We start from the raw sequence: 26,032 nt of genomic DNA, 5'->3' as shown, positions 1-26,032 counted from the left end.
TAATAATAATTTACCATAATGAGGAGTAGAAATGTATTTTTAAACACTAGTAAAAGTAATATAATAAAGGTAAGCACCTTTGAAAAAGAATGAGCCATTTCTCCTGAATAATGCTAAATTGGTTTTTAAGATTTGTTTTTAATGTTTTACAATGATAGTACTTGTTTATCATTCTGGTTTTCTGGTTCTTGTAAACCGCCTTGGTTGGTTACAGAACGGCAGTAATGCAATAAATAAACTTCTCCACAGCTGTTGAGAGATGAGAATAGTCTCTCCTCTATTTGTCTGGAGATTTGTTGTTGAAAAAACAGACTTACTCAATTATTGTTCATTTCCAAATGTGGTAATAAGTATTCTGAAATTACATTACTTCAATATTAAACCATTTTACCAGAAATTTGGCAAGAATTAATAACTCCAGCAATCCACCGGCGGAGCCAGGCGGGGAGAGGGGAATGCTTATATTCCACTATTATGCATTTGTACATAATAGTGAAATAGGGTGTTTAGACATTTTTCATTACATTTCAGACATTTAGATGGTAGTAGCATGAGAAGGGTATATTACAGACATCTGTACTTTGTCAGCTTTCCCCAATCTTCCAGATGTGTAGGCCTACAACTCCCAAGCTGGCTGAAGATGATGGGCATTGTACTCTCAACACATCTGGCGGACACCATATTGGGTAAAGTGTTGTAAGAAGACAATGTCTCTAATTCATTAGTGTTGATGTCTAGTTGAATAATATATTTGAGCTTCTGGGTGTGCGTTTTTAAAGACTGTGCAAAATTAACCTTTGAAAATGAGTTCTGTAAGGTCTGTCATAGTGGTAAATGGTAATTCATAGGAAACTTTCATACCTGTATGAAAATTCATAAAAGGAGTGTAGTAATTCTTCAAGTTTTGAACTTACAATAATTTATATTAGAATGACAGCCAGAATTCAGGAATGAGGCCTTCAAGCACAAGGAAAAAAACCCCAGATGTTGCAAGATGCGTAATCAAATTTCACAAGTTAGCAGCATTGCATCACACTGTTTGTAAAATAATACTTTTTGGAACCACATACACATTAGCCTAGCAAGAACAATGCTACATCACTCTGAGATTTGAATTCTGCAAGAATTCAATAAAACTACCTCCACACTCTATACCACAAAGTGAAGCCATATACTAAAACATAATGACTTAAACTATTAGCCATAATCTTGCTTTTTAAAAACAAATTGTGGTACCCATCATCTACCAATTCATGAATTTGTATGCACTTGAACATACCGGGGAAGAGGGGAATCTACACTTTGTAAAAGCAAGATATTTATCTGTGCACGGCTTCTTAACAAAATGTATGGCAAAAGGAGGTTTTCATTGCCCTTTAATGTATTTCTATGTCTACGGCAGAAAACACCCACAACCAAACACATCAATTTTTCCAGATGTTATTAAACTCCCTTACTTTCTCATATATATATTCTAAGTGGAGTCTCTGTAGCAACCTTCCATCTTTCTGAGGTTATTGTGTTTTTTCAAGTATTTCAACATTACAGAAGATTTATTCCCCTCCCTTATGACTGTGATTCTTTCGACTAGTACAGTCATTAGCAGAGATAAATCCTGTCATGTGAGATTTAAAACAGTTGTGCAATGTCAATTACAAAATGTAACACCTGCATTGTACAGATAATTTAGAATTAGCTACTGCGGCCAGCAAGATCTGCTTACTAAGTGTGATTTTTTTTATCTGCAATTAGTTTTCCTACTCCAAGAACACTAGACATTATAGAGAAAAGTACATTCCCACTAATGGCAACTTAAAATGCTGCCGTCACACAAATGTTTCCCCTACATGAAGAAGGCATTACAGGAAAATACCATGTTATACCTTCTGCAGAACAGTATGGTCAGTAGAAACATTGGACATGGACCCGTAGCACCCAAGTTTACATCCATACTCAGCCACTGACTTATAGTTTATTTATACCAAACATATTTTCTTTACTGAAATAGTTCTGAAGTTACTCAAGCACATCCCTATTTGGACAGATATAGTGTGTGTTTGAACAAAACAATAATCAAGAAATCCAGAGAATTCTGGCTTATTTTTCATGGAAATATGTGCTCATGCAAACTGCCCGATCACTCCAGATTGGTTACTCTTGCCAGCAGGAAAAGTTTCAGTAACTAAGAAGTCAGCAGTAACAAAAGGCTCAGCATTACATCCAAACTCAAATCCTGGCTTCTTGGTCCCCTAAAAGCCAGGAGTCATAAGCCAGGTTCAAACCCTGGCTTTATACTCTGGCTTGTTAGGGGTGCATGTCACAACAACCTCGGTATTTTTAAAACCCAGGTGCATGCCGAGCGATTGCTCCTGCTGAAAGCAGGAGTGGCTAAAACAACTCAGGGACGCACTGTTCCTGGATTGTTTAGTGTTGCATCTGAACCTGGACTCTGGCTTGTCTCTCCCTCAACAAGCCAGAAACAACCCTTGAATAAAGCATGGATTCTTTTTCTGGCTTTTGGGGAGAGAGACAAGCCAGGAGTCTGGGTACAGACACAATGTAAAACAACCAAGCATCACGTTACTTTCATTCACAGCAGTAGTGATTGGGCACCATGCACTAGCATGTTGCCTCACTCATGACAACCCACAGTAGCTGTGGTATGCAAAACAGGTCAATGACAGGTACAAAACTGAGTCAGTGTTTTGGGATAATAGTTCATGAACATAACTGTTGCCTAATGTAATTATAGTTTGGAGGTAGAAATGCATCAGGTGGTATACCATACATCTCATCAATTTTGCATTTCCAACCCCCCAGCATCTTTCTGATGTTTCAGTTCTCTCTTTATTTTTCTATTTAATATTAGGCTCCAAATGACGACTACAAAGAACTGGAGAAATTTCCATGATCAGAGATCCATGCTGCTACATACAGCGAGCCAATCGGTAGTAACAACAGACATTGGGCTGGTTCACAAGATCGAACAGCCCACCATGTCTTATTTAAGTAATAGTGGACTGCAGTGTGGGCAGGTGCCCAATTTGAATATTCAATACCTGATTGTGGCAAACCTGGGCAGCAGGAGTTGTTCATGCAGTAAACAATCTTTGCATAACCCAACAACAGACCATGAGTTATATTATTATTATTATTATTATTATTATTTATTTATTTATTTATTTATTTATATAGCACCATCAATGTACATGGTGCTGTACAGAGTAAAACAGTAAATAGCAAAAAATCATAGTAAAGCAATAAGGAGGGGAAGAGAATGCAAACAGGCACTGGGTAGGGTAAACAGGCACAGGGTAGGGTAAAACTAACAGTATAGAGTCCAAACAACATCAGGTTTTAAAAGCTTTAGGAAAAAGAAAAGTTTTTAGCTGAGCTTTAAAAGCTGCGATTGAACTTGTGGATCTCAGATGTTCTGGAAGAGAGTTCCAGGCGTAAGGGGCAGCAGAAGAAAATGGACGAAGCCGAGCAAGGGAAGTAGAGACCCTTGGGCAGGCGAGAAACATGGCATCAGAGGAGCGAAGAGCACGAGCGGGGCAATAGTGTGAGATGAGAGAGGAGAGATAGGAAGGAGCTAGACCATGAAAAGCTTTGAAGGTCAACAGAAGAAGTTTATATTGGATTCTGAAGTGAATTGGAAGCCAATGAAGAGATTTCAGAAGTGGAGTAACCGTCGCACAACCTCTGCTGCCCAGGTTCACACAATACAACAAGCTGCAGCTGGGCATTAAATATGCAATCTCATCTGATACATGGCACAGCCCACTGTGGCTGTTTTGTTCATGCAAACCAGATTTAGTCCCTAGTAAAATGTTTTAGATTGTTTTTAGGATGTTTTTAACAATGTATATTATGTTTTAATTCAGTTTTATGTAATTTATTTATTACATTTTTATACCTCCCAATAGCCAAAGCTCTCTGGGTGGTTCACAATATATTTACAATATATTTATATTTACTGTTGTTCCCCACCTCGATCAGAATGGAGAGGCGGGTAAGAAATATTATTATTATTATTATTATTATTATTATTATTATTATTATTATTATTATGTGAGTATAGGATTGCAGCCTAGATCTTGTAAGCCACATTCTCCATTGCAAAGGAAGTTTTGAAATAGAAAGAAAACCTTCTAGGCTATGCACAAATCAGATCTGAGGAAAACTGAAATTCCAGAAATGTTAGCAAAGAAAACCCCTCAGAAATTTATTTATCTCCCACCTTTCTACCAAAAAATAGCACTCAATGTGGCTTGCGAAAACAATTTTAAGTAGTTTAAAACAATAAAACACATGAAAATACAATAAAAACATAACAATTACAGAATTAAAACAGCACCCACTTACAAGCCAAAGGCCTTCTCAAATAAAGCAGTGTTTGTCTTCTTTTGATAAGACACCAGAGAGAGAGTGAACCTGAGGATCTACACTACTGATTCAAAGCGCTTTAAAGCACTTTGAAAACGTTTTGAAAACTGTATATGGAGTGTGTCCTGGGCCCCAACAGTTGTCAAAACTGTTATAAAGCGCTTTAAAGCAGTAGTGTAGATCCTGCCCTAGCCTCTTTTGGGAGGGATCTCCATAGCCCTGGAGCAGCCAAAGAAAAGGCACTCTCTTGCATCCTAACGAAACACATCTCTGAAGGCAGTGTTCTTGAAAGAAGGGCCTCTCTGGAAGATCTTAAGGACCAAGGAGGCTCATATGGGAGAAGGCAGTCTTTCAGGCAGCCTGGCCCCAAGCCGTATAGGGCTTTATAGGTCATAACCAGCACTTTGAATTCTGCCCGGAAACAGACCAGTAGCCAGTGAAGCTGCTGTAGCAAGAGCATTGAGTGCTCCCTCTAATTGGCTCCAGTCAACAGTTTGACCACAGGCATTCTGGACCAGCTGAGGTTTCTGCAGGTCTTTCAAAGGCAACCCCACTGCGGCCAGATCAGACATCTCTAGGAAATGGCACACTTGGCACAGTAACTTCCACTATGCAAACACACTCTCGGCCACCACAAAGGCCTGGACATCCAGGTTTAAGCAGAGTCCTGGAATACACCCAAATTGGGAGCATGAGTCATCAAGGGAAGTATAACCCCATCCAGGACAAATTGATTCCCTATTCCCTGACCTGTCTGTTGACTGACCTGGAGCAGTGAGCATCTTTGTCTGGTCTGGAATAAGCTTCAATTTGTTCACCCTCATCCAGTTCATTACCCGACATCAGGCACCCATTTAAAATCAGATAAAATGCTTCCCTGCGACAGCAGTGGCTTTAGAAAACCCAGAAGTGTTTTTGCTACACAGCACTTTTGTATTTGTCCTATGGGTCCAACCATAATAAGGCAATAAACAAGTGTTAGATTAACCTATTTTAAGGAACATGGTTTTCTTTGTTGAATGTTTTTCCTTCTGAATTTACAAGTGCATGCTTCATTTACAAAGCAACTTTTTTTTTTTTTGCAAATAGATTCATCTCAGTTTGCTGTGAAATCAGCTTCCTTTAATTGGGGATCACATCTGTTGTGTGGATTCAAAGGGTAGATGGCATACATCTCGACTGAACATAAGGAGAAACCAAAGTATGTTACTATTTATGATTTAGCACTTGATAAATATCTTATTCTTTTTCATATCTCTGAGACACAAACTGAACAACATTCACAGAAAGTAGATAGCAATGGCTATTTACATAATTTTCCATAGTTTATTTTTGCAGCTATTTGATGCAATGAACTGCTGCTGATCCAACATTATGTACTAAAATGAAATGGTATCCAGACACACATAAGGTGAACTAATAGAAAATTGAAACTATATTCACTAACTAGCAGCATCACAGGTTGTGTAAAATGTGGAGAAAACAGGAAGCGTAAGTGCTTGTACTTTCTTTCCTCTGTTCTTAGTAATTTCTGAAGTGGGGTTTACACATGACCCCTCCTCCCTTACTGAAATGCATAAACTGTTCGCACATTGGGAGCTTGCGTATCTTATGCCATGAAGAAATATAAAAGTGCCATGTCAGACATTACAAAGAAATAATAAGAACAGGAAGCATGAGTAATTTGCACTTCCTATCATCTTCCCATATTAAATTACTGAAGACAGTCTAAATTGGGTATAGAACCTCAGGCCTGGAGGCCAAATTTGGTGCTCTGAGGCCCCCAATATGGCCATCCAGGGTTCCCCAGAAGGCCCCACCCTTTTCTCCCAAGCACCAATTGTTTGGTGGTCTCTGGCTGTTATGCAGTTGTCATCCCCCCATGCTAAATGTTGAAACGCTGTTCCTAAAACAACCATAAAATCATACTTTCACACTAATATAATTAAAATACAAAAATGATAATCCAACCAAAACCACCAAAAATGTATACATTAAATAGTATTTTAATCTTTTGGGGATCAGCTTTTGAGATTCATTTGGAATCAAATAACCACTACCCTATTGCAAAACAAAATAAAACAAGATCTGCAGGGTGCTCTACCTTTTCCGATATAAATAACTCCACATTATTTTCATACCATACTTGAGCTTCAACAGACAAAAATAAACATTTCAATTTTAAAACTGAAATTATTTTTTGCAGTCATTCATAACATTAAAACTAATTTTTTAAATGCAGTGGATAATTAGGAATCCTATTCAAAAGACAAATACTGAACCTTCAGAGAGTTCAGAAAGTTATCCTAATAACTTTCTCAATATAATGCAGAATACTTTGCATATGCTGTTCCAGCAGTTAGTCTAATTGCCTGCCAAAACAGTGTCCATATAACTTGACAGATCCTTAGTGCAAACTTCCAGAAACTAAACATAAATCTTTGAGATTTCTAATGAGTCAGCATTTAGTGTAAGAATGGGATAACACAGGAATGACTGGTGTGTGCAAAAACCTGTCAAGTCTTTACATTGCAAACCATCAAGGTATGCTAACCTTTTTCACTAAAGTGCTTCAAGCACACAAGGAAAACACTAGAAACCATGAATATCTATCATTTTAACATAGTTGTCAAGATATCCACTCATTTTATTTTCCTTTATTTCTCTAGGGCTGAGTAAGTACTTACAAACACTAACCTGAAAGGCTAACATAGAAAACAACTACTTCCACGGACACTTAAAAGCAGAGTGCAAATCTGTTGACAATCAGAGCCAACAGCATTCTTAACATCAATGTAAGGCTTTGCAGGTTTCCATGTTGCTATTTTTGTTTTCCCTTAAAGATAATTTTTCAAAAATATTTTAGTATGTCGAAACACAGGCCTGCCAAATTGTGCTTATTGCTTTTTAACACTACCAATTTACCAACGCAATGAGGCAGATAATAGGACACATGATCCTGAATATATACATACGGCTAGCTGTTGTATAAACATTCATAAGAAAAATTCTGTTTACTACTTCACAGATGCCCTCCTGTCCCAGTGGTTAATCCCCCAATATGTCTTTGAAGGCGAGCAAGAGTCAGCTGCAATGGAAAGTACAATCTCCAAATTCTCCTGTACCAACTAAGAGTTCAATATGCTAAGCCTTTGTTAAAACAGTAGCACTTGCAAAGCTCAAGTTAATATTGAGCTTAATTAGTACAATGTATGCTTCAGAGGAGCAGAGATGCACAGGTGGCCAAGACACAGCAAGGCAAAGCTGCCCTCCCACACCTGTGCATTCAGCAGCTTTGGGTGTTGTAAATATACTATTCATATATACTATTGGTTGCATATAGGAGTGGGGCACTGCCTACCCCCTTCCCCCATAAAGAAACAAGCAGAACAAGGGCCTCTCTGCTGCTGCTTGGTTCATGAGCCATTTTTTCTTTTTGTTCCTGTCCACTCTGTCACTAGCAACAAGTACTACCATAGTGACAACACCAGACTGCACGGATGGTTGAAGTGTCTGTGGGTCAATCAACACACCTCCCACATCTCCACCTTGAGGCTCATCATAAATAAATAAGGTTCTGTAACTCCCATTGGATTCCTCCAGGGTAGTGGAGCTCTTCATTTCCAGAAGCATGTTAGAATAAGACAGTGTTTTTTAAAAAGAGCAATCTGGAGAGCTTAATTTTAAAATTCAGAGCTTAAAGGAAGAGAACATATTTTCATATTAGACTCCCTAGGACAAGGATGAGGACTCTATTGCCATCTAGACGTTGTTGATAGACTGCAACTTCTATCCAACAATACCTGTAAAGCCACACTTTCCCCTACCCCTGCCCTAGGGCTTGCATATCCTATTGTTTTTCTTCTTTTGAATTCTACCATTCTTCTATGTGTTTGGATCTTTTTACGAGAATGCATTCTTTTTCATATATATTGCTAGGCCAAAACTGGCTTAGATTTCTGACTCCAGCAATTTCAACAAATGTTTAAAACTCTTAATAAACTAGAAAACCCAGAATGTAAACATTATAAACGGAGTTCTACCCAAACTTCCCTGGTTGTTAAATCATCTCTGTAGCTGCAATGGCAAAGTTAACCCAATGATAGCAAAGAATACCTCTGTAATAAATATTTCTGTGGCTCATAATCATTCAAGAGCCAACCGTCACTGAAGCAGGACAGAGAAAGGCTATTATCGTAAATCACCAGCTTTGAGGTTGCAAGAAGATTTGATTGTCCTTTACCCATACATGACTATGTCAAGTCTTTGGAAAGACAATGAGAGGTAAATCCTATCCTGAATTGTACAGGTGTAAAGGCTACTCAAATCACTCATGTATGTGCGAGAGGATTTCAACCAACATCCCCCCGCCCCCGCCCCATCAATATAATGTTCTCTGCTCTAGAGGCAAAGGATCTAAAATTCTGAGTTTTTGATGCCAATCCAATTCCAATGAAAAGCCCCTTCATACATATTCATTGACAAGGGAAAATCTCCCTCCCCACTTTTCCCTATAAAGAGCCAAAGGATAGAAATATACAGATCCTATTGGGTCATGAGGTGCTTTAGGCACAATTCATGACTGTGAATTGATTTATACTCTATTTTCCCTTTATATGAACTTTATTGACTCTCATGCATTTTGAACAGGACAAGTGCCTGGAGTCTATCCAAGGCTGATCTCATCTTTCATTTAAAAATAAAGCAACAGAAGAAAACGTGAAACAAGAGAGAGGAATAGTAATAAAAAAAGATAGTTGGCATATGAATGCTGCATAATGATGTCTGTGCATGAGATACAGCGTGTGTATGTGTGTGTAAGATGGTCGGCGGGAGGGAGGGAGGGAGAGAGAGAGAGAGAAAGAGAGAACGACCACAAATACAAAAACGGATCTTGACTTGGATAGGTTTTGCTTTGAACATTTGCAGGTGTACAAATCCGAGATTCTCTATTTACAGTTAGGGTCTGTGTACAGAATTCCAAAAGATGCAAAGCTGACCCTATTGTTTGTGACTAAAGCCTGAGGGGGAAAATGGAACTGGCCAAACATTCAGTCATTATCTCCATCACTTTATGACAGAATTCATGCAGTACATGATTTTGGGAAACCTCACATAGAAAATGGCCATGATATCCTAGCTAGAGGATTAAGGGAGATTTGTGCAGTGCTGGAAGAAAGTACAGGGCAGGAAAGTAAGACGTAGCAGTTCAGGGATGCTGCACAATCACAAAAAAACAACTGCTTCCCTGGCTTTTTTCTGCCAGTCTCCATTTTTTCAATTTTCTGACCAATCCATTACCCAGAATGATGAACCAGTAACAAAAGTGCTCACACATTAAAGAATCTGTTTCATAAAGAGCTGGCTTAAAGGACAACACAGAATTAGTGGGGCAGGATATTAATGGGAAGAAAAAAGCCCAAAGATGTTATAGGCATCTCCCCCTTTTTAATACACTCAGGATTTTCGCTCCTCTGGAGTAAATGAGCAAAAGTTTGTGGTGGGTAGGAGAGGCTGTATGTGTAATTTGGTCCCAATCTTGCAAACCCCCACCCCCAAGGTTTTCTAGCCACTTGCCCCTTGGGGGGCACTTGGGTTTTTTACTCCTCTGGAGTAAATGAGCAGAGGTTTGATGGTCGATTGGGTGCCTCCTGACAGGGGAGGCTGTGTATGATTTTTAGTCCCAATCCTGCAAACTTCCAGTGCTTCAAAGGTGAAATAGCACCACTGCTCAGGCAGGAGGACTGCAGCAGGACAGGGGTGTGTGTCACATTACACACAGTAGCTTAATAAACTACTCACAGTATCTTATTTGTCTGATTGTGTGGGGGATAAGAGTAGCTTATTTTCAAAATAGTAATGACTGTGAGTAGCTTATTAACCCATCATGGCTTAAAGTGATGTCTTAACGCAGCCATTATGATGATGTCATGTCATGCATTACTTACATTAAACATTGGGTGGAATAAAGATTAAAGTGAAATGGAGCCGTAACAACTCTGTGTAGGATAAAGCTTGCCTCGGCCGTCAGTGAAGTTTTCTCAAACAAATTTAGTTGCTGCAAACTGACATTTCTGCATTCCACAGCTAAATAAATAATCCATTGTGCTCTTCCATTCTTTATTTGCACAGATTCTCTTACTAACATTATAAAGAATGCAAAGCCTCTTAAATAAGAAACTTCTTCTTGCTTTTTTCATTTAAGTGATAATTGCCAGCATTTTTCTGCTACATTTACAGCTTTTTGCAATTACAGTAACAGAAAACAAAATCATTGAACCACGGCATTTCTACCTGTACTGTTTCACCTTTAAAAAAAAATAAAAAAATCAATAAACCCATCATTTTTATTTCTCCCCTAAAATTACAACAGTCAACTAATGTGAGCAGGTACAGTAGTTCATGCTTTGTTTCCAAGAGCTATGTTAAATGAACATAATTAACTTTGATTGGAATGTCCATTTAATTTAAACCAAATTTTTCCTGTCTCATATATGAGGAATTACTCCTCAATGAATAAGGTAAAGCATCAACAATGTATGTGTCTACTTACCCACAATTCCTAAAGCAATGTAACCGAGGATGACCACAACGAAGATAACACAGCACAGAACATCTGTACAATGCCTAAAGACAGAACATATTAAACAGTTACAAATCTGTCCAATAATACAATTGTGACTCAAAATAAAATTCACTTCTTGCCAGATTATAGCTGCAAGGAGCATCTGCTCAGCACCCATCCACTTGCTACCAATTCATTAATCTTTCCCCAAATCTCATTTTCAAAGCCACATTCCTATTTCAAGTCAACAGTTTCATTGCAAGGAATAACCACCCCAAATGCCAATAAAATATATGCAAGCAAAATTTTGATAACTTGCTCAAAGAAAGGAATAGCTTATATAAAAGCAATTGTCACAGAAATTCATAGGTCATTTATGAGTTTAGGCTCTACTCCAGGCTAATGTAGGGTGACCATATGAAAAGGAGGACAGGGCTCCTGTATCTTTAACAGTTGTATTAAAAAGGGAATTTCAGCAGGTGCTATTTGTATATATGGAGAACCTGGTGAAATTTCCTTTTCATCACAACAGTTAAAGCTGCAGGTGCCCTGCCCTCTTTTGAATCTGGTCACTCTAGAATAGATCCTGCACTTTAACTGTTGTGATGAAAAGGGAATTTCACCAGGTTCTCCATATATACAAATGACACCTGCTGAAATTCCCTTTTCTATGCAACTGTTAAAGTTACAGGAACCCTGTCCTCCTTTTCATATGGTCACCCTAGGCTAATGCATGATCACTCTGCTCATGGTAGCTGGCTTCTTTCTCAGCCTACGGAAGCTTTCCATGCATGGTGAATAGTAAATCTGCCTTATCATTTGTCATGAGCAAACCTGAAATTCTGCATTTATTTATTTGATTTCTACCAAGAAAATGGCACTCATAAAAACTTGATTAAAACAATAATAAAAGCCCCAAGTCACTCTCATATCTTGAGGGGAAATACAGTATCTCAATATGGCACTGATGGAGTAACAGCAAGTTCACACAGTTTCACCAACCATGCTGAAAACAACTACCAAGGGAAATTCACATGGAGAAAAAGGAATATTATAACATCAAAGTCAGTGGTAAAATAAATGAAGCAGGAAACCTGGTGATAGTGTAAAAGCAGAAAAGGTGACAAAGCACAAAATGCAAAGAACGATCAGTATTCCTTAACATCTTAACTTTTAGCTAAGTGGGTCAATCCAATGCAGCTCTCTATATCTAGAAATATATTAATCTCTGCAGTACTGCATCCAACTAAAATGTTTTATAGAGCAACATCCAGCCTATTTTTCCTTTGTTTTAATATTTCTTCCATTTTGGTTTTGTTCTCCACTTTGAGAACTCATTTAATTTGAAGAGTGGATTATAAAGCCTTGATAGGCAGATACACAGACAGAGAAACATAAAAGGTTTTTTTGCAGAAGTGGTGTACAACCACAAAGACTGTATAGGCTCAAGGCATAGCTTTGTCAACTAATTTTAGGACAGAGAATCAAGGTGGGCTGATAACAAGTACAATTGTGCATACACTGAAAATTTGATCCTGCCATAGGGGAGCAACTCTCCTATGAGGAAAGGTTACCATATCTGAAACTATTTAGCTTAGAAAAGAAAGTGACTAAGGGGAGACATATGTATAAAATTATGTATGGTGTGGAGAAAGTGGAAAGGAAGTCATTTTTCCTCTCTCTTAATACTACAACTCAAGGTAATCCCATAAAGCTGATTAGTGGGAGATTCAGCACATATAAAAGTTAGTACTTCACATACCACCTGAGTAAACTATGGAGTTCGCTACCACAAGATGTAGTGATGGCCATCAATTGGGAGGGTTTACAAGGGATTAGACAGATTCCTAGAGAATAAGCTACCATGGCTGATGTCTACATGCTTACTCCAATATCGGGGGCAGTATGCCTATGTATACCAGTTACTGAGGAACGTGGGATGAAAGGTGCTGCTGGTTGACCATTGTGAGAACAGAATGCTGAACTAGATGGATCCTTGGTCTGATCCAGTATGGCTTTTCTTATTCCTGACTCTACAATTGTAAGCCACCCTAGAAGTGAAGATGGCACAGTTCACATCTGTCAAGAAGGTGAAACAATGAAGTCATGGGCACAGCTAAGTTGCTGAGAATGTGCTCAGCCTCAGTACAAAAGAGAGAGAGAAACCAAACAGCTAAAGCCTATTAGGTTTTTAACTTTCTAAACAGAGGAAAGGAATAAATGAAGGGAGAGGGCAAGGCAGTGAAAAAAGTATTTCATCTTGGCCACTGACAGTTATCCCTGATGGTGCCTTCTATTCTCGGAGCATTTTCAAAGACTGCTTTCACCAAAAATGTGCTATTTTTAATGAACACATGAATCAAATAGATAGATAGATAGATAGATAGATAGATAGATAGATAGAACACTGTAATGGAAGTTAGCCTCTAGGATTCATGATATACCGTATTTCTTCGATTCTAAGACACACTTTTCCCCCATATAAACATCTCTTAAAAAGGGGTGCATCTTAGAATTGCGGGTGCATTTATTATTTCTTAGAATCAAAGCTTTTTTTCTGTTGGTGGTACTGAAATTAGTGTGCATCTTACAATCGATGGTGTCTTAGAATCCAAGAAATACGGTAGTCATAGTTGGGAAGCAAACTAGTGCTCTTGAGTCGGTGCATCCTTTCAGTACCAGGATCTAAGGCCTGTAAGCATGCAAGGATGAAGGTTTTCAAGATTCAGGCCAGTGCGACTGGCAATGTACTTGCTAAAGAAGAAAATAATCTGGATGCAGATTATTTAAGCTATTGCTCAGACCTAGGCCTCAGCTAGACCAGGGTTTTTTACCATGATGATCTTGCAATTTTATTACTGCAAGATCGTCGCACTGGTCTTCACGCAGCGCGCAACATCACGGCTGCCATTTTTTTGTTTTAAAGAAGAAGGAGCGCTCGTGCACATAAGGTCTTTTTTGAAAAATAATAATATTCCCTGCTCCCCCCACCCCACCCTTGATGGGCACAGAGCTCCTGAGGAGCTCTGTGGCCTATGCCAGGCTCCAGGCTTCTCGCGGTTACTCGCAAGGAGCTGGGACAAACCGCGACACCCACCCACACATTCCAGAGTCTCGGGATCAGCCCCAGACCATGGAAAAAGCGGACTAGAAGTGGAGGGAGAGATCCCGCCGCAAGGGAGGGATCATCCCTCCCTGCTCCCAGGATCCCATATGTCATGTGAACACACAGGGATGATCCCGGGGATCGCTCCAGGATATTGCCCCGTCTAGCTATGGCCATAGTTGTTTAGATATGGCTCATCTAAAAGAGGTAGTTCCCATTCAGCGGGTGGGTTTAGAGTAACTACGACAGTTGCAGTGCAGTGACAGCTGTGTTGATCCTGCTGTTGTATCTAGACTAGCAGCCATTGATACTTTGGGAACAGATTGTGGTTGACCAGTACTTTGATTCAGAGCACTGATCTACCCCAAACATTTGGTTCAGACGTACTCTCGATTTGGCTTTAATCAATGCTATTACTTAGAAATCAGTGTTCTTTTCCTTAAGATTACCAAGAGTACTACACCCTTTCAATAACCAAGGCAAAGATTTAATTCATGCTAACTCAAACACATTTGATTCAAGCACAGTTTCTTATTCCAAAATACTGCATGTTAAAGAGTGCAATATTTAATAAAAGCTGGCGGGGGGGGGGGGGGACGACACACCAAGCACACTAAAGTATTTTAGTAATGACTTCTTTTCTCTTTTCTTTTTCTTCTTACCATACACTTACATAAGTAATAGATGCTGAATCAAGACAGTCTAATTATATATATTTTTGTACCGTTTGGCAAAGTCATCCTTCAACAAGTATTTACTATACTCATTATTATTATTATTATTATTATTATTATTATTATTATTATTATTAGCCTAGCTTTTTGGAGGGGTGTCACAAGTTTTTGGATTGGTGCACACAACAGAAGCTCTAGGCTTTTTTTTACTCAGGTTCTGAACTGTCCACACTGCAAGACAGCTAGGGAGTATTAAATAGGTTGATTTGTCTGACTCTTAATTTGGTCACATTTGCTAATAGGTGGCGAGGTACGGGCATCCAGAGTGGGATTTGGGAATGGTGAGCATTCATAGGCACTGTTAGGGTGACTGGTAAGATCTGAGGGCTCCCAGCTTTGAGCCCCACAGCCTGGCTGGGAGATAAGGCTTACCTTTGAGGCCAACCCTCCTCACTCACTCAGAGCCCTGCGGCCTGTGCTGGAGTGACACCGGAAGGTCTCCCTACCCCACAAGGGGCAGACCTGTGGGGAAGGTGAAGGGTTCAGCTCCAACCCATGGGCCATGAATGGCTCGCCCAACTTAGAAGGGTCTGTAAACAGGCCATACGGAATGCCCTATAGGATTTAACCCTTTGCAGATCTTAAATAAATGTGGCCCTATCTAAACCCAACTGTACATGTCTCGTCTCGTTATTTATCAACCTCTGCGCCGCAAATGCCTTCTCCAATGTAGGCCATTTCCTTTGTTGCAATAATAATAATAATAATAATTTTAAAAAAGTTTTTACACTGACTTTTTTACTAGTAAGTTAAAATCAAGCAAACCCAGCTCTATTCTTCAGTGCAGAAAAGAACCGTAGACTCAACTGTGCTGAAAGACGCACTCAGGAATGCCATGCAGGGAGGTGCATTTCATATTGAATCCCTCCATCAGTTTCATGTTCCAGTTCTGAACCAGTTGCTGAAAAACTTGCACCTTACTGTGAAAGAAATAAAAACCTCCCAGTGATTATTCTGGATAAAGTCTTGTGCTGTCCCTTATCCTGGTCACTGACCTCAACCTCCGTCTCCATTAGCAAAGAAGTGAAAATTATTTTTAGGCTCCATTTTGTGCTACCTCACCCACCCATGTAATCATTCATGAAGACCTTATTCCTGAACATAGTTGCTTCCCCGTATTGAACAATCCAGAACCATGGCACCCCAAAAAGCATAACTCTACTAAAATATCCCTCTCCTTATTGATGTTTTAATTTACAATTCTCTCTCCTGACACTCCTGCTGTGCCCTGTCTTAACCCACCTATTGTGCAGTCAAGCAGAGTAAGACCTGAGGCTGACAATAGGCTTAAAGGTCCGAATTATGCTTGCTATTTTTCTTTCTTTTTTCTTTTTAATGTGAAACTTTGAAAAAGTTTCTCAAAAAAGTTGCTCAAAAAAGTAAGATACGTTTTGCTTGCAGAATCCATATAATTTGTGACCTAATTTCAAGATCTGTTCAAGGGAAAAGCTAATACATTACCACTCTAAGCAACTTTTTTTGTTGCTATCATTTTCTTTTATATTTTCTGAACAGCTTAAACAAATTGGAAAGTCTTTTTGACATATTGCAATTACCTAGAATATAATACAAATAATACGAATTTCACCTGACCACCCCAGCCTGCCACTACCAGTAGATATATTCAGTACTACAACTCTCATGAGCAGACTGCAATAGATTGTGCCCAAGAATTCAGTTCTCAGCTACTAGTGGTATTAAATATTAAACACATGCAGTAATATTAACATAGAGAGGCTGAATACGGCATAAACCTTGCGCACCAAACGAAGATTCATTTCCCCACAGAGCCTTGTACTGAGCTGTTATAAATTCTAACAAAGTAGCAAGATGTTAGATCATATCGGATTGGTAATTACCTATTTCATATTCTGATAGTTAAATAATTCTTTGACATTCTAGTTCAGCTGAAAGGTGTCTGTATGCTAAGCTGCACTCTAATAACTATGTTGTTGTTATGACTTGATAACATATGTTAAATGCATTTTGCTAGTTTAAAGAAACATTTTTTCTGCCTGGGTTTAAAGGGAAAAAAATCTATCAGCAAACTTGTCAGGAAACCGAATTATATTGCCGTTTATACACACAGCTTATGCTTATTTTCTAAATCATGCAGCAGAAATGAAACAGACCAATGTATTTTATTGCTACAATAAGGAGAGAAGAATCCAGAACGCAGAAGCCTTGATTTTTATCAGAGCTATATAGATGCATATTAAAACAGAACAGTTTTCAGACATAATTACAATTTCTGCACTATTAATAACGCCTGTGGTATTTTAATGCAATATGTTTTATCTACTTTTTTTAAAAAATTGAAGAAATAAAAAAAGAGAAAGCATGACAAATAGAACAAGTAGAACAATAAAAAAGGAGCAAAGGGAAATACTGATTTCCTGTTCCTAAAAATGTATGCTGGTGCTTTGGTTGCAATACCAGCATATTGGTGTAACATGGTGATTTATACTGTTGTGATAGCATAACAGTTGGTAGCCACTATCCCAAGTGTTTATTTGGTACTATTGCAAAGGTTAGGATCAGCAAAGGAGAGGAAAAAATGTTTACATCCTATTTTTTTAAAAAACGGCATAGAATATTTCCCTGTAAGGAAGCTAAGCACTTGAGTCAATTTGGAGGAACCCGTTCTAAAAGCCAATTTATGAATGTGGTCGGGATGATACTTACCAGATATATTACTATATAAGATCTGTTCAGTTTTCCTCCTGAAGTAAAACCCCAGCATGTTTCTATGGGATGTTAGATAGATGCCTGTTCATCACTAACAACAGGGATAGAAGTACACACTAGTTTCCAATGGGATCAGTTCACATATCAACTTTAAATAATCATATGCAGCTATAGAGTAATCACATAATGTGAATGAATGTAGTCATATATATCTCATACTGATTAATTAGCACACAATTTCTTCCACTTATGACTAGAAATCCTTTGCTTTAATTTTCTTTAACTGCAATGGCTTTATTGGAAGAAAGATGAATTCCTATTATCCACTGCATCTCTCTGACTGTAATAACAGAGGGGTACTATACTGAAGGAAGGATCAGATAAGTGATGGAATGGGTCAAAAGCTGACAATAAAATCTTTGAGATACCAATGTGATGCAGGAAGAATGTGGTGGAGGAACTAGATGACTTACCAGAGGGATAAAGCAACTGTGTGCCCTCCAGATGTTTTGCACTACTGGCTGGGGTTGATGGGAGTTGTCGTCTAAAACAGCTGGAGGGCACTAGGTTGCTTATTTCTGGATTATCACATTTAGTGAGCTGGAAAATAATTCTGAGGAAATATGGATAATTTTAAACCAACCCTCCAGATGTTTGAGGTGACAACTCTCAGAGTTGCTGCCTGGGGCTCGTGGAAGTTGAAGTCCAAGACATCTGGAGGACACCAGGTTGAGGAAGGTGGTTTTAAAGAATGGCAAATATTTCAGCATTATGTGTAGCCATGTAAAATTCCTTACCTCTGTACTGAAGTAGAGAAAAATGAATAGTAAAAATATATATACATCAAACCATTTTGTTTTAGGAGTGAGATCTTTCCATTTTGCTGTGGACTGCAGTACATGAAAGCATTTTCTCTTCCATCCTATGCTAAAATTCATATTTATTCCTTCACCCACATCCCAGTTCTTTTTGAAGTTTTCAGTGTGTCAACAGCCAAGAGTTATTAACTTTATGCACAGAGGAGGGAAATGATTTCATGAATTGTGAACACATTAACCAAGTTAAGTGTTCTAAGAATCAAAATGTCTAAGCTATCCAATCTTCTATCAGCATCTGGTGGGAGCTTTAAATGAAAGTAAAAGCAAAAAAAAAACACCCTTCAAACAGAAAACACATCCTTGGAGAGGTAGGAACAAAGCCAATCAGTAACATCTGACCAACGAAAGGCAATGGGACAGAAATGAGAGAAACACATAAGGCAAGAAAGAAGAAAAATAGAATGGACAAAGGAAACTATCAGAGAAACTGTGTAATCAAATGCAATTAACAATTTTGATGTAACAATTCAGTTATAGAAAGATGCAGAGAGGTGGATGGAAGCTAGAAATATCAATGTAAGAATTTGCCTTGGACAGCTCAAGTTCACTGTAAGAAAACATAGAGAATGGGGTAACATGTTGGTTGGGAGAAGTAGAAGGAAGGAAGTCACGCTCAGCTCTCTGTTAGTGCCTCCTCAATCTTCTTTTATGCACTGGCATTTCAGAAAAAACACCAATGCCAAAGCAATGTCAACGAAGAACACATTCCTTTCTGCCTTCCATTCCCACTTCAATACTAACGGAGTACATCATCTGGTTTAGCTGCAGCAGCACATTAAAGTGTCTGCTGCTGAAGATAAAATAGCTGGGGAGTGAGGAACCCTGCTATATTTGCCATGAAAAAGACCTGAACTCCTTCTGTGCTTAAAAATCTATGGCACAGCACAGACCATGTACAGAAAAACTGAAGAGGCTCCAACCCTCAGAATGACTTCGGTAGATGAGTTTTACTCAAAACTCAAGTAGTTTGTCAGTCCTTATAACTGGCCTGAAGAATGGGTAATTAGCTCAGCATGTGTGGAGTCAGAAATGTTGAGATCCATAGTTCTCTGAAGGACTAGGTATCTCTAATGAAATGTTCTTGGTGCACTTGCAAATCAACTATCCCCAAAATTCTATGGAAAAACTATGACATTAAAACAAGATTTTAAACAAGATTAAATGTATAGTGCAGATAAGTACGGTGTATGTTAATTGAGTAGTCTACGCCTTAGCTTACTTGACGATATCTGAAGTTACTGGGTGTCCTGGCATCATGCCCTTGTTTATTCAGCAGATCAGATTGGATAACTCTGTCTCTTCCAGCTTACAATTCTGTAACCAAATGCAGGGGCATTTGAAACCCCTGACCCAAGTAAACACATGGTATTGCACACATGTTCTATTAAAAGGGCTGGAAGGCAGAGCATTATTGGCATGTCCACACCAGTGGCTTCTAGGAGCTAGTGCATTTGCCTTTGCCTGCTGTGATTTTGAGAAGATCACAGGAACAGCACAGCACAGCAACATTGGAGAAGGGACAATCACCGGGATATCGCCCCGTCTAGCCATGCCCGGTGTCTTCTCTCATTTGTGCTGTATTGGGGAAAAACAAGACGCAATGGGAGTATCTTATGTGTAATTTTTTTAAAAATCCAGTTGTTTCTTAGAGAAGTAGATAGGCAGTCATTACCGACCAGGTTTATGGAGTGCTGTGTATCATAAGGATAAAACCATAAAAAAAAGAACTAGTTTCCCAGCAATTACTATAATCAAAAGCCCTATCAGCAGACCCAAGACAAACAAGCAGGACGGGGGAGAATGTATACTGAGAGAGGTTTGTATTTATTTATTTATTTTTCATTTTAAATATACTGTAAGCTTTCCTTTCTGAAATGTTATTCTTAGTAACCCACTAAAACTTCTGAAAATTGTATTTTTTAAAAGATGGTATGTTTTTTATAGGCATAGCCAGGATTATCTGAACTTCTTAGGAATAGCCAGCTTCATTTGCCTTCCCTGTGCCATCCTTTCCCACTTCTGTTATCTGCTAGAAACACAAAGGCTATTCAGTATAGCTGAGCTTATTTTACAAAGCAGCCCAAAGCTTTAGTATGAGAGTGCGGAGAAAGCCGATTGTCTTTTAACCTATGAAACTAAGCAGAGGACCCACCATTGTCCAACACATCAAGATCTATAATTAAATAGGGCTAAGGACTTGCAACAACTATAAGAGGAGAAATCTATCCGAATTTAAGCAGTTTCAACTTTCCAGGGGGAACAAAAACAGAAGTTACTGAATTACAGGGACATTTTTGTGTAACTAATAAAATACCCTGCAACAGAGCAACTCAAAGAGTATATTTTCTTCTGTTCCCATTAATTTCAGGGCCTCCTTTGGCCACCAATTATAGCTCTTTTTGTTATACTCTCAGAGGCTTAATTGAGCAGTCCCTTTAGGCTTTCATAGAGAAAATAAAGGTCACTGAGCACACTGTTAATAAGCCCATGATACGTGACACTGTCTCTTAAAATAATGGATGCGAACAAAATAAGAATGGATCTAGTGAGTCTTATTAGTCTCATGATGGTACAATGGAATAGTGGCCCAGTAATCCAAGGAAAGAACATATGGAGGAGCTAAAGGCTGTCTTCAAGGGTGATTTGCTGCAGAATGGGAGCGTTTTGAGGTTGTCTGGGGCACATGACGTTGTAGCTGCTCTGCAGTTATGCTGGAGATTATCTTAGGAAAAACCACAGTTTTGCAGAGTACTTTTACTCCTTTCCCCCCCTTTATCTGGGCTCCCATGTGGTTCAGCAGCTACGTGATGCATTACTCCACATTGCAGTCAATGATAGGTGTTCCCTAGGGTGTGTCTTTCACCTGGCCATGACCTCAGTGACCTAGGTCAAGGGGTGGTTCCCTCACTTTGTCCCCTACCCCGATTGTTTTTGACTACCATTCTGCAAGTGAGACATGATAGCACTCTTCAAATACTTAAAAGGTTGTCACACAGAGGAGGGCCAGGATCTCTTCTCGATCCTCCCAGAGTGCAGGACACAGAATAACGGGCTCAAGTTAAAGGAAGCCAGATTCCGGCTGGACATCAGGAAAAACTTCCTGACTGTTAGAACAGTGCGACGGTGGAATCAGTTGCCTGGTGAGTTTGTGGCCTCTCCCACATTAGAGGCCTTCAAGAGGCAGCTGGACAACCATCTGTCAGGGATGCCTTAGGGTGGATTCCTGCATTGAGCAGGGGGTTGGACTCGATGGCCTTGTAGGCCCCTTCCAACTCTGCTATTCTATGATTCTAATGTAGCAGGAGGAAATACGCAATTTTCTCAAGGCTGGGAAAATTGCTTGTCTTCCTCGACCCTAGTGGAGGGGAGAAAATACACCATTTCCCCAGCCTTGGGGAAATTGTTTTTCTCTTCCCACCGCCACCATGATGATTGGGGCCTTAAAGGGGGGAGTGATCTCCTCAAGGTAGGGGAAGTTGCATATTTCCCCTCTACTCTATTAGCAGTGGCGACCATTACAGCTGAGGGAGAAAATGCACAATTTTGCCAGCTTTGGGGAAACTGCATTTCCCTCCCCCCTTTACCATCAGAGAACTCTGCATATGACTGGAGCCATGCTCCATCAATTGTGAGATTTAGTGTTCCTTTGTTTGTTTTGGATATCTGTTTTATGATTACATTTTTAAACCAAAGCATTAGCTCCACTGAGTATAAATAATAGAAATAGAAGATAGATATCTACTTCTACATTCTCTGGAGATATGACTGAATTCTCCTTGGACATATGGCTATGGGGCTGTCAGGAGGAGCCCCTGCACCTCAAAATTTGCCACTACACCAGTACTGGAGCATGCCATTTCTCAGTTCCTCCTATCTTAAATATGATCAGAGTTTGACTGGAGGGAGGACAGAAAGTAGTGACTTGGCTCAGGATAGGTGCCTCCTCTCTAAATGCTCAGTGATGTGAAAAGTGCTGCTTTTAGACGGCACGGTTACTGTTGTGTCCTTTATACCTTCTTTGACTAGAACGACACACAAGTCAGGGGTGAAGATTACCGGCCGCTTGCTTTATTAAAACTTCTAGAAGAACTGAGAAGCACAAAATGCGACTTCCCTGGATCTGTTTACATGCAGCCCTAAATAATCAAAAGAATAACAATCGATCACAGCCACAAAAACAATGGTCCAATACCGTACAGATACCTTAAATCTACACATTACATTTTGATGGTTTGTGTTGGTGTGGAATCCTGACTTTCTGCCACCTGCCTCTCTGCTCTACAATGAAACTAACAAAGATATGTGTGAGTATCTGCGAAAGGGAGGACTTCCCATTTATGAATTAAAATATTGCCATGTGAAACAGCTCCAGCATGCAGGCCTTTTCATTTCTGCTGAAAAAATAGAAATAAACAAATACAAAGGAGGCACCTCAAATGTATCTACATTTTAATAGATATATTCTTTTTGTAAACTGCCCTAGAATATTATTTAAAAGTAGCATTTAAATAAATAAAACAAGAGGATCATGGATTATTTAACTTTAAATGCATAAATAAAACAAGAGGACGGAGCAACACGTTAGTAGAAGTACACAATCTTTATCAGCAGAAGGACCACCTTCACCCATACAATCCTGCCTGTACACCAAGATCTATATATCAGAGGTCCTTCTCAAATGCCTGCCATTAAGATCTGCTAGGATGGCATGCACAAGAAAAATGCCTTTTCAGCAGTGGCTCCAACAATAATGGAAATCCCTTCCTATTAATATACATCTAGCCTTGTCAGTAAAGACTTTTCAGTTTAAAACTGTCTTCAATTGAATACGTAATCGGTTGTGTGTTTAAAGCAACTTCACGATGTATTTGTGTGCTAGTAACTGCAGTTGTTGTATCTCACTGTGCTCATGTATGTCAACTTGTAAGAGTGTAACCCTAGAAAGAGGCTAAACAAACAAATTGTATGCATCCTTTGTTTCCTCACCAAGTAACAATGAAATAAGATCACCAGGAGGTGAATTGTGCAATGGTAGTGGTAGCAACTGCTTATTCATACTGGAGCTATTAACTGGTTGCATTATCTAGTGCTTTCTCACTAAATGTAATTAATATGCTTAACCGATTTCAAAGTAAAAAAATATTTTAATATTATCAGTAAAGCACACACACACACACACACACAGAGAGAGAGAGAGAGAGAGAGAGAGAGAGAGAGAGAGGGAATGAGCCAACCAAAGTTAAGCCCCATCTATTTCAGTGAGATATATTTAAACATATCGGGATCGCTTAACTTTGGCCCATACTGTAAAAGTTGATTTCAATGTGCTAAATGACCAAACTGTATCTCCCAATTGGGCAAAATCGACATGACTAAAAAATGGGCAATTTTCCACTTGCATATGTTTAAAGAAATTAGCATGCACACATGAACAATAGCTTGATGTTTATTCCTCTCTGGAGAGCTGAAAATCTAAACTTGATCCAAGAAATGCATTTGAGGTAATCACCCATATGTTAACCTATTAATTAATTAATGTGATCCAAACCATAATTTTCATAAAATATCACTGGTGTCTAATTTGTCTAGTTAACCGAGTAAAAGCAAGACAGCTAATCAATTAAAAACCTCTAATTGTTTGACAGCTCTAGTTTAGATCTCCCCATCACCATTCAAAACGTAGGCAAGTCTATGAAATCCCTAAAACCTCTGCCTATATAAAATACTAGTCTTTGAAAGGAAACAATGCATTATTTGTCCTTATATTACTGGTTTGCCGATGACCAGAAATTACAGTACCAAGATCTGTGAAAATCTCTGCAAATCTACAATCCAAATATGGACAGATTATACTTTGCACTTTGCTGTTTTGTTTTAATTTAAAACTGCTATATATACATAAATATATGTTGTGTATACCCACACAACATATACCTTCTTACCTGTCCCAACATCCCCAGAAATTGTTCAGAATAAGCACTGTCTAGTGGCTGTGCCCATACTCTAGAACAGTCTTCCTCAACCTGGGGCGCTCCAGATGTGTTGGACTGCATCTCCCAGAATGCCCCAGCCAGCATTCTGGGAGTTGAAGTCCAACACGTCCGGAGCACCCCAGGTTGAGGAAGGCTGCTCTAGACCTCTCTTCCATGGGATGCTCACCTTAACTCCTTATTAATGACCATTCACCGTGCTGTCAAAACCTTCCTTTTAAGCAAGGCTTTGGGGACATACATGATTTAAATGCTGTTTAATGAATTGTTTTACTCCTGCAAAGGCTGATTTAGTAGCTGTTTTGACTTTTTATTTTTTTATTCTGTTGTTCTTAAGTGTTATCTTTTTTATTTTCTATTATAATTTTTGTTCTAAATTTTATGGTTTGTTAGCTGCCTTGATCTCTGCTGAGGAAAGGTGAGATGCAAATGTTTCAAGTCAATAAATAAATGTACACCTAGAGATGTAATGTGTGAACCATATATTTAAGGTGAACAATGGGATAAGTGAAAATTCTGTTGAAGTACTTTGAATAAAATCTTCTATGTGTTCTGATAAGAGTAGGATGATGCAATCCAAGAAAAGGAAAAAGCAGCAGCCAAGGGAAGCAAAAGGATGCTAATCAGGCAACCTTGAGATTGTATCCAATTAGCCCCTCTTGCTGATGAAATGATTTAATCCTCCTCCCTACAGTCCTTCTTGCAACCTCAAAATCTTCTCTGGAGGGTTGGGGAACCTTCTACAACAGATAATGGGGTGGTGGTGGACATGGGACTGCAGGGGGGGAGGGAGGAGGGAAAAACTCACTGTGTGAGCAGACATCCACTCACATGACACTGGATTTTGCCCTAAGTGTTTGCAGGAGAAATATTCACATCTCAAAATCTCTTGTTTCTGCCTGAAAATAATATTCAGTTCAGCCCTTGTTTATCCTCATTGTATACCTATGGCAGATCAACATTTGGGATGATGAAAAACATCATTAAGCAGCTGGTCACATATTAAAGGACTGTACAATTGGCCCAAAGCCTTGTGGTTAGTTATTTCAGCAGGCTTAAGATGCAATGATCAACTGCCAATAATTTGATTTAACATCTATCTATTATGCATTTTATTTATAAATGTGTTTTCCTATATATCAAAGGAGATTCTTAATACAGTTTTTTCTAATCAAGTTAAATACTAACTTCTCTCTAAATGTACACTCAGACTCTTTCATCTATTTTCAAAATATCAACTATAATGATAGTATGCAACGTAGTACACCCAGTGGGTGGAAAAGAACATGGTGTGTTTAAGATGTGCTTTGAACATCATAGTGCCACAGTTTCTCTCTGTGCCATTTTTCCACAGAAAGAAAAATAAAATGGATAAATAATTGATGGTGGTCTCATTCCTCTCTTTTCCAGGAAACAACAAAAGCACATTTACAACATGTCCTCAATAATGTATTTGTGTACAAAAAGACTTGCCTTATTCTGCACTGTTTTGTTTTCTTGAAACCTTTCTGCCCCACTGACAATCAATGTGTTCTTCTCCCGAGGATAGATTATTAAATGCAGATATGTCATGGCCAGAGTGAGTGTTTGGCATGGCTGGTCATCTGCCAGGACCCGCACATCAACCAGAGCTTCACAGCTTCCTGCCATGGTCTAGCTTATGGTGACCATATGAAAAGGAGGAC

The 26,032-nt window shown here is 39.0% G+C and overlaps 1 protein-coding gene across 4 annotated transcripts in view; it reads right to left on the bottom strand.

Moving 5' to 3' along the window:
• The window catches only part of SLC44A5 (solute carrier family 44 member 5), a 211,144-nt gene that overhangs the window by 56,036 nt on the left and 129,076 nt on the right, over positions 1 to 26,032 (bottom strand). For all 4 annotated transcript variants that reach the window (XM_063137339.1, XM_063137322.1, XM_063137348.1 and 1 more), the window contains exon 3: positions 10,940 to 11,013. In XM_063137339.1, coding sequence (XP_062993409.1) covers positions 10,940 to 11,013 — 74 coding nt within the window. The remainder of the gene's footprint in view (positions 1 to 10,939; positions 11,014 to 26,032) is intronic.

This window comes from Elgaria multicarinata, chromosome 1 (assembly GCF_023053635.1).
Source record: "Elgaria multicarinata webbii isolate HBS135686 ecotype San Diego chromosome 1, rElgMul1.1.pri, whole genome shotgun sequence".
NCBI lineage: Eukaryota > Metazoa > Chordata > Lepidosauria > Squamata > Anguidae > Elgaria > Elgaria multicarinata.
This window is presented reverse-complemented; position numbering and strand designations above follow the sequence as displayed.